The following is a 10,000-nucleotide window of genomic DNA, read 5'->3' as shown; positions in this document are numbered from 1 at the left end:
ATGAATTTTGACAGTGACACAATTCCAGTACGATGGATTCCGAGCAGTCTAGATTCATAGGATCGTCAGAATTCTGAAATTAAAGTAAAATACAATTAAAGTAAAAGTACAAAAGCAAGCAAAAGTGAACTTCAAGTAAAATTTAAATCATTATAGAGGTCCGGAATATTACAAACCGGTACTGTAATTCTTTTAAGGTGCATTCAAAAGCATTCTTGAATTCCAGAATTTTGATGGTTAGAATTCCAGCATGGTGGATTCAAAGCATTTTAGAATTCCAGAATCATCAGAATTCTATATTTCCACTGCTGTGAGGGGAAAGGCATTATAGAACGGCAGAATTGAACTGAAAGAGAATCGGAAGCATTCTGTTCATTGGTGAACTGACGGGTGTCCGGTGCAGGGAATGTTGGGCTCTGGTTAAAGTGAGAGTGAAAAGCTCAGTGATTTATACACGCCCTCCGCTCTGCTGCCTCATTGTGTATAATTAAAGAGTCGCTCTGCTGACAGACGGCTCCACAACACCCCGCCAGTCATAGCCAGGAGCGTCTGTGACCTTTTAAAGTTCAGCAGGTATGAAACAACCATCAGTTTGTCAAACTGAGCGTCTGTTTAGCCTGATGTGTTGGTGTGATACGTCATAAACCAGCCTTTATTCATGCTTTCTCAGCTCAGGTCCTGGAGAGCTGCTGTATTATTAAGTTCTGTTTTCTCTGCTACTTATCAAGACCTCCCTGAGTTAATTCAGGCGTGGTGAAGGAAGGAAAACAAACTGTGAAGTGCCAGCATTCCTGATTACCTTATTAACTTCAAAAACACAGCATTTCATATTCAGCATTACCCTCACCCAACCATAATGTCCTTACCTGGAATTTTAGAAGGCTCAGAATTCCTGGAGTTTGCAATTATCCTAATTTATCGCAACCTCATCTAGAAAGATGGGAGTTCTTAAATTTAAACTATTCTGCAAATTTACAAAGACAAGAATTCCTAAATTTAAGAATGATTTAAGAGTTTAGAATTCCTGAATTCTAGAATGCTCTGGAATCTGCTTTACTGGAATTCTGGCATGCTCAGGATAATCAAAATCTAAAATGCTTTGAATTCCTCCCTAAACTCTACAAAGGGAATTTAACTAGCATGTTCGCTATAGTCAGTGATCATACAGTTCATATTTTCTTTCATGTTCCCTCAGGATGTTCGGAGATATGTTGAGTCATAACTAGATAGGATACAAATCCACCGTAAGATCGGAGCTGACCTTTCTTTCACTTAACATGCCCCATCTGTCCTTCTCTAATGATCTGCTCTGTCTCTGTTCTGAATGGTTCTTGTTTGTCCGGAGTTTTATAAGTGCTGAAGAGAGCAGAGAGATGGAGACAGAGGAGGGATGGCTGGCAGACGGCTGAGATCAGAGGGAGATTTTTGTGGCTAATTGGTGCTTTTATAGAGAGATATCTATAGAAATGATTAAGGGAACCAGCACCCAGGTAGCGTGCGGTTTCCATAGCTACCGTTCCCGTATCAGTGGAGTTTGATTGACGCTGCAGAACGTACCAGTGGAGATGCGCTGGCTTCCACAGCTGTGCTGAGAAAACGTAGTGACTTCTGTGCAGTTCAAGCCAGTACAGGCTTTTAATAAACCATACTGGAATCCTAGGAAAGCTAGAATTCCAAAAATGTAGAATACTTTCAGTCCAGCACAGTGTAATTCTACAATGCCCAGAATTTTGGAATTCTAGAAGACTTTCCATCCAGCTTACAGGATTTTTGAAATGCCTAGAATCCTGAAATTCTAGAAGACTTTCCTTCCAAACTGAAATTCTAGAATGCCCAGATTCCTAGATTTGTAGAATGAATTTAATCCACCTTCTTGGAATAATAGAAAACTCAGATTCCTGGAGTTCCACAATACTTTCAATTCAGTTCACTGAAAGTCTAGAATGCTCAGAATTATGGAATGATTTTTTTAATCCGTTATACTGGAATTTTAAAAGACTTAGAACTGTTGAGTTTTAGAGCACTATTGAGCCAGCTTGCTGGAATTCTAGAATTTCCATAATCTACATGTTTTTTTTTTTTGTTTTTTTTTACAATACTTTTAATTGAGCTTAATATAACTGGAATACCATCAACTCCCCATATTGGAATTCTGCCAGGCTCAGAAATATGATGTCTTAGAGCACTTTTGAATCAGCTTGCTGAAATTCTAGAATGTCCAGAATTCAGATGTACTTTTACAATGTGTTTAATTCAGCTCATTATAATTGGAATACTTTCAATCCGTCATATCGGAATTCTAGAACGCTCAGAATTCTGGAAATCTAGAATGCTTTGAATCAGTCTGTCATCATCATTTCTGCATTATTGGCCTTTGGAATACTGACGGAAGGCAGCAATATGCAAATGAGTCCTCTAACCAATCATAGTGTGCTGTGAGCATTCTGGCCTACTACAGTTCCAGTTGGATTTTGATGGATTTTATTGGTTGTTGAAGGTATTCATGTAATCCAATAAAGGGGAATTCATTTGGTCAGACCAGTGCAAGGTTGTAAGGTATATTGTCTCGATGTGTAACAGTATTATTACAGCACGAGTAATTTGTCCATATTGTGCAACTCTAACTCATTTTTAATAGCACATATTTCAGCAAACTTGACAAATCCAACCTTTCCCAGAGCTTGTAGGAAGCTATAAAATACCCAGGCCCTAAAATAGTGTTTTGCAAACAAACCTGCTTAATTGGCTTTAAATGAGAGGCTGCAGATGACTTGCTTTCTAAAATCCATTCTCTGACAGCTCCATTTCTCCCTGCTAGAGTAACTTTCCAGAACGCTGCACAGCACATTGTTTACAACAAAATGGAATGGAAGTTTGGGAAAACAATTACACGACGTGCCGAGTCGTTTCTGAATCAGTAGCGTAGCCCGTTGTCTGTTTCCTTTCGTTTCTCTCTGATTTTGGGGGGGAAAGTATTTGATATAACCTTATTAAACTGTTAGAATTCACACCAGTTTCAAACAAGCTTGTTAATTCTGAGCGTTTCTGTGAAACCGTGTCTTCATCTACTGTGCGGTGTGCGCTGTTGGCAGCTCGATGTTGCCATGGTGTCAAACGCTATGCTTTAGACTCGTACAATAATCTGTTGTGCTCGAGATCTTCGAGTCAGCTGTAGGGAGAAAAGAGCCGTGGCTGATGACATTTCAGTCTGAGCATTCAGGGACATTGCATGAAGGTGCGTGAAAACCTTGCCTGCATTTTTCACGGACGTGTCTCTGTTCCTTTGTGTCTGCAGTTGAGTATATACACCTGAGCTGTGTCTGGCTGGCTCAGGTCTGAGGTGAGAGAAGTACTGTGGACTCAGGTGGCGTCTTCACTGCTATATATTTCAAACATGATGCACCTTTCAATATTCATTTATTAGTGAATCACTAATGTTATGTGGTTAGAAGGGCACTCTGGTCAGTGAGGCCTTTTTCTTCTTAGTAATATCAGATTGTTTCAGTATATTAAATCAGCTTTGGCCACATCTAAAAAAGTGCTACTTGTTAATGGCACACTGTACAACACACTATTAATTAATATAACTGCACTGGAATATAGCACATCTATGTTCCCTTAACTTAAGGTCCTGGAGATGTACCCTCGCAAGTACCAGCCCAATTAAGTGCTTTATTTGTGAAAGTATCACAATAGGAATTCACGACTAAATGAGTTATCTGTAATGTCACAGAACAGAACAGTGTCAGTGATAAGGTCCTGGGAAGACAAGGTCCTTGTTTGTTAAGAAAAATTAGTGACGGGGGGGCATGAAGGACGAGAAGGGGAGCAAGTGGAGGCACTTACAATTAACTAAGGGGGCCTTAAACTAAAAATTGAGAATGCTACTCTAAGCATCCTAAAAAACACTGTATTTGGGTAGATTATGATATTGCAGCCTTCTGCAATATTAGATTAGATTAAGTGACCTTTATTAGTCCCACAGCAGGGAAATTTCACCTCCGCATTTAACCCATCCGTGAAGTGAAACACCACATACACACTGGTGAGCACACACACACTAGAGGGCAGGGAGCACACTTGCCCGGAGCGGTGGGCAGCCCTATCCACAGCGCCTGGGGAGCAGTTGGGGGTTAGGTGTCTTGCTCAAGGACAATTCAGTCACATACTGTCAGAGCTGGGGATCAAACCAGCAACCTTCCAGTCACAGGGCCGGTTCCCTGACCTCCAGCCCACAACTGCCCCCCCCCATTTATTGTAATATTAGTATCACAATAACGTTTAACAAACATATATTTTATCGTTTAACAAATGTATGTTTGTTGGACTGATGACTGGGAGAAAGATTCAATCTGCGGGGTGGATAGAAATCTATCTACAAGTATGCAGCTGGGTTTGACTGCAGACTGTTATTCATGTTATATTTTTCTGTCGACTCTGAGGTGAAGGACCCTCAGGACTGTGTTTTTCCATTAGGTCTACGGGTGTGTATATCTTCTAAAGATGCTTAAGTACGCTTTTGAGTGGAGCTCAAGACCAGCAAAATGTCTTTTGCCTTGGTTGTCCTTGTCAATGAAGTCTTAACTCAATAATGTTTCTGGTTTTGTGAATCAGTCATTGTTTTTTGACAGTGCCACATGCTTTGCACTGTTTTAAGTGTATGTGCATGGATATGATAGCGACATATTTGTGTAATTATTTAACATTTATGATTCTGCGTATACCGTCAGATCACATTGGTTCAAACTAACCTGGATGATAGCAATCCAAGTGGGTATAATTAATCAAAAGCAACATTTATACAAAACTCCAACTACAAACACAGATTTTCATTTGCATAATCATGGGGGATTTCTGTGAACCCAATTTCCTTGTTTGAGTGAGTGTGTGTAAACAAAGGTTGTGCATCTGTGTAACCGAAAGTTCAAATGTGATGCACAGTAATCCTCACATATTTGACTTTTCAACACCAACATTGATTTGACATTTAGCATCTTGACAGAGAGAGTGTCATGGTCGTTGATCATGCCTTGCTCTGACATATGCTTCTGATTGGTGGTCAGACTGTTCGATGGCGTGCGAATGCTCTGTAGCAGGAGGGATCTGAAAGGTCACAGGGTGACGCTGGAAGATAATTGGAGCAATGGGATAGTTGGGAAGCACATTTATGAACCGTTTGCTTTGAGAGAGGGAAGGAAATTTCAGAAACATTTTACTTTGCCACGTGTAAGTTGACAGTTTCAGCTGTACTTTTTTTTTTACTGTTACCTTGTTTTCTCTCTCTCAGCCATGAAATAATTGCACATATATCTATCAACTGATTCTTAAATGGCTAATCTATTGGAAGTTGAAACGATAATGTGAATCAAACTCTCAGCACTGGAAGTGCCTGCCCCAGCAACCAACCAAAAATGTTCTCCCGCAATCGCTTCAATGGCCAGGATGGGACAGGTGTGGCACAGTATAGCCGACCCAAGAACAAGACTGTGGTGCCCAAGAGGAGGCAGCCAAATCCTAGAGTGGCCCTTGTGCTACGAGGGAAGATCCATCGCCTTCTCCAAGGTTCTACTGACCACTCTGTCCAGGCTTCAAGTCTCTACTATGCAGGGATTGAAGAGGAAGATGAAGAAGAGACAGAGGATGTGGGCGAGATGCAAGACTACTATAGGAGGGGAAGGACTTCGGTTGAGGCCTGCAGTCCTCCTCAAGTTCCAAATGGACAAGGACACAGTGATGTTGCTCAGGCATGTTGTGTAGGAGAGGTCGAGTTGAACCGAGAGGGTGGTATCAGAATTCCCTGCACCTTGCAACACAGTAATCCAACAGAGTTGCAAAGCCAGACGGCTCAAGATCTCAATGGAGCTGGGTTTGCTTTTGGCGGTGGGCTTGCTGGTGGGGCGTCCATGTATCAGAAAGACTCTCTGCTTTATCAGTTTAACATGGCTGTCCAGGAAAAAATTGTGGAGGAAAATGAGGAAACAGAGGAAGAATCAAGTGCCATTATTGAGCATATATTGAAGGAACTAAGGGGCATCAATAAAATCCAGGAAGAAATTTCAGACCTGCGGGAGTACCTGTCCTCTGTTCGTGGGTCTGTTGAAGAGGTGTCCAGCTGTGTAGATGCAGTTTTAATGGAGATTGAGGGCATTCGTTCAGGTACGAAAACAGGTATGGAGTCGTGGCCTGGGGCTGCATCCAGGGACTTACTTTCCCACAATCACAGATCTCAGAGTCCTTTCACTAAGGGTTGTAACAGACCCCATTCTGTTGAATGCACAAATGTAAGTAGTAGTATGCAAGCAGGGCGCGAAGCTGCTTTGCATGATGAGATCCAGTGCAAAGAATCGTGTTCCCAGGAATCAGAATTCAGAAGACAAAGGCTGTCCAGTATGGCTTCATCTACCTTCACCAGTACTGATGATAGCGTCCACAATATATGTAAGCAAGATGTCCCTGAACAGAGTTCAGACATACCTCTGGACACAGGGAGAAGGAAGCTAAGCTTTGGCTACCTTGAGCGCCAAGATGGGCAGGACTGTCCGAGTACCAGCTCTCTTTCCTCAGGTCAAAGCTCAAAGTCTGACTCTGACCATGAGAGACCTTCCTCTAGATTAGTGCATGGTACCAGTGAAGAACAGAACTGGAACCAGACAGGGCTGAAAAATAGTGGAAGTGGAGAGACAAGATGGAGTGAAGAGGAACTGTACTCCAGACAAGGCAGTTTTGAAGAGGCAGATGGTTGCATTGGAGAAGTAGACACCTGGGACCCTTCTAGGGATGAAGCTGCTTGTATTGCACTAGAAGAGGCAACAAGAATAAGCCTGGAGCACGTTTCCATTTCATCCAGTCGGCACTACAATTCTCCTGCTAGCACATGCAGTAGGGAAGAATGGCATGGGTATGCCAGTAGACCAAATCAATGTGAGATGCACGTACATTTTGAGGGACCAGATCTGGAGTATAGTGAGTGTGTGGCTGTTGGTGATTATTCTCAGAATTCTGAATACCAAGCATCCCAATTTTATGAGGATGATAGACAGCCCTGTACCTCTTCTCTGAGCTCAAATCCAAATTTCACTGCTACCGATGATGATGGACACTTCACGGCATCTTCATATGAGAACTGCACAAGTCTCACTTTTAATGGAGAGTCTTCAAAGGGTTTTGTTGGTCCGGCTAACACTGCACCCCTAAGGAATCGGAAAGCCCAGTATTCAACAAACTCTGATCAGTACATGCCTGGTACTGGCGAGGGAAGCAATGTGGGATTTACAGTTAGAAGGTTTAGCAGGGCAGTGCTAGATTTTAAATCTGCGTTGAAGGGGGCTCTAAAGAAGCTGGAGGCAACTGGTGCAACCTCACCAGTAGAAAAAGCAGGTGCTTATGTGCCCATGTTCACATATGATGAGCCTCAGGTAACTGTACACTTTCCTGAGAGTGGGACATCCAGTGAAGAAGCACCTCAGATGGAAACACCTTTTGAAACTCCTCAAACAGACATGGCAGTCACCACTTTGGAGGAATCCCAAGTTGAAAGGACTGACACTGCTTGTGTGGAGGCAAGGGAAAGCCCCTCTAACTCATCAAACCCTTGCAATACTGTTCAGGAACCAGCAGAGGGCAGTTTAAAGACCTTTTCTCAGCAGAATAGCAAGTCTTTGTGTACCCCTCTTTCCCCTGAATTAGATCCCCCAAATGATACAGCATTGCATACTACTGAAGTCACCCTACCAGACTGTCCTACCACTGAGTCACTATCAGCCTCACTCTCAGCTGAAGAGCCCATACTTCTTGAGGAGCAAGAAGAACCAAAAGGGGAACCCACAGAGGAACAACAGCCACAAGAAGAGAACAGCTTCACTGTAGAGGCTAGCAGAGAGGAAAGAGAGCACCCCCTACAGCTCAGTGAGAGGGATGTTCGGAGGCTGAAATGCCTGAGGAGCTTCCAGCAGATCCTTCGGGAGAAGAGAGAGAGTAGAAGACATCTCGGCATGGTGACCATGTTCTCATTTTCCGAGGACGACTTCAACCAAGGTACTTTTCAATCACATGTCTAATCTAGTTTTTCCTGAATCCCACATTCTTCAACATCTTGGAAGTGTCTTTCAAGTTAAGTATTTTTTTATGTGCTTAGCTCATATTGATTATTTGATTGTTTCCCTTTGTTGCATGTACACATAATCTGTCTGTAAGAGTTTTCCAGAGATATCAAACCCATCTCTACTTTTGTAGCCTTGATCAAAGCATTGTCTGGCCTTAACCTCTTCACTTTCATCATCCATTTGAATAGTCATATTCAAATCCCTTTAGAGGATTCTAAATTGATTCGAATTCCACTCCTAACAGAGTGGAGTTCATAGAGCTTTCACTTTCCTTTTTTCTGTTTTCTGATTTTTTTAAGAGGCATTGAAACTGCTGAGTCAAATAGCCAGAAGGAATTTGGACCGCTCCCCTTGTAAATGCCCTGTTCTAGTTATATCACCCACCATTTCTAAAGCTCAGGGCAAATTAATTACTCTCACTGAAAACAAACCTGACATCAAAGGGGAGGGGGAAGTACGAAATAAGGGCATTGTGGTAAAATGAATTATACATCTCAATGCAACATTTATGAACCGAAGGCTAGATCGATAGTGGAGTCCCCTGAAGTCGTTCTGTTTCAGTCCTAATGCCCCCACATTTGAAACCAGTTGCCTGAATGCTGTCGTCTACAGTAGGTTGTTTGTTTCATAACTCTGGTTTGGTAATGTGTTGTTTCTGTATTTCTGTCTGTTCCCAGACGCCAGCCGAGACGAAGATCAGGTTATGTTTCATCGGCGATGTTGTTTGAAAAATACAAGTGCTGCTTCGTGCTGATTCTTTGCTGTGTAGATGTTTGATTATGTGCGGTCCTGCATGGCGTGAGGCATGTCCCTGTGAAAGCCTTTCATTTGCCTTTGTTTGATTACTGTTATTATCCTCATTCTAATTTACCCAGTGTTGATCTTGAGAGCCATCAGAACTGTACTGTGTATTCAGTGTTTTACACCTGTTCAGCACCTTAATTGCTTTGTACTGTTTCATCCTTGGGAAGAGCGATCTCCTAGGGTTGTAAAAAATGTATGATATGAGACAAACTTGCTATGGCAGGAGAGAAACTCAAGGCCTCTTACCCAGCTGGCTGAAGCTTTGTTTTTTACGCCACAGCTGCGATTTGGAAGTAAGCAAGGATAACTGAGGATATGGCCTTGTGAGTCAACCGCTTCAGAGCACTAATAAAGAGAAAAGTTTTCAATGCAGAATTCAATATATATTCATTTTAGACAATGAAAATGCCACGGCTTTGATAGATGCCGCTGTATCAGATGTGTCACAGTACTGTTGGATGTTGCTCATTAGCACCTCCCCCACAGATGTGACTGGGTTTCTGTCTTTACTTCCCAACATGCTGCAAGATTTCTTTGCAATGAAATTTTCTATTTATTTGGATGAACTTTGCAAAACGGAATGTCAGTGCATCTACAAAAACAAGTCAGCCACAACTTATTTATAAGAAAAATTAATAATAATAAATCAAATAAATAACCAAAGAGTCAGGCCAGTGGGACAGATTGATTGTAGTATGTTTAGCTATGTCTGCTTGACATCTGTCAAAAGTTCGATATTTGTTAAGGCATACTGTTTCTATTGTGTATATAGTTTAGGAACTAAGACCAGAACTTCAACTGAGGCTTTCATTAATTTCAACCAGGGTTTGGCCTGATGCTTCCATAGGGATGGAAAAACAGAGTGGAGTGTGAAAGTGAAATAAAGTAGAAGAATAAGTGATTTGTCAATATCGTTCATAAAAGATATGGAAGAACATTTATAGTTTGGTGAAAGTCTAAAAGCGTCAACATGTAAACAAACCCAAGTATATACAACCCCAATTCCAATGAAGTTGGGACGTTGTGTAAAACATAAATAAAAACAGAATATGATGATTTCCTTTTCAGCTTTGTAGGTGGAATTCTTTCCCATT

General features: G+C 41.8%; 1 protein-coding gene across 3 annotated transcripts in view; it reads left to right on the top strand.

The window, feature by feature from the left end:
- The window catches only part of LOC108415385 (protein unc-13 homolog B), a 177,711-nt gene that overhangs the window by 92,827 nt on the left and 74,884 nt on the right, over positions 1–10,000 (top strand). Inside the window, exons 3-4 of one of the 3 annotated variants that reach the window (XM_037531695.1) lie at positions 5,378–8,034; positions 8,780–8,802. The exons of the other annotated variants lie outside the window; for them this stretch is intronic. Coding sequence (XP_037387592.1) covers positions 5,378–8,034; positions 8,780–8,802 — 2,680 coding nt within the window. The remainder of the gene's footprint in view (positions 1–5,377; positions 8,035–8,779; positions 8,803–10,000) is intronic. 3 annotated transcript variants of the gene reach the window in all.

This window comes from Pygocentrus nattereri, chromosome 20 (assembly GCF_015220715.1).
Source record: "Pygocentrus nattereri isolate fPygNat1 chromosome 20, fPygNat1.pri, whole genome shotgun sequence".
NCBI lineage: Eukaryota > Metazoa > Chordata > Actinopteri > Characiformes > Serrasalmidae > Pygocentrus > Pygocentrus nattereri.
Note: the sequence above shows the minus strand (reverse complement) of the source record. Positions and strands in the feature narration are given on the sequence as shown.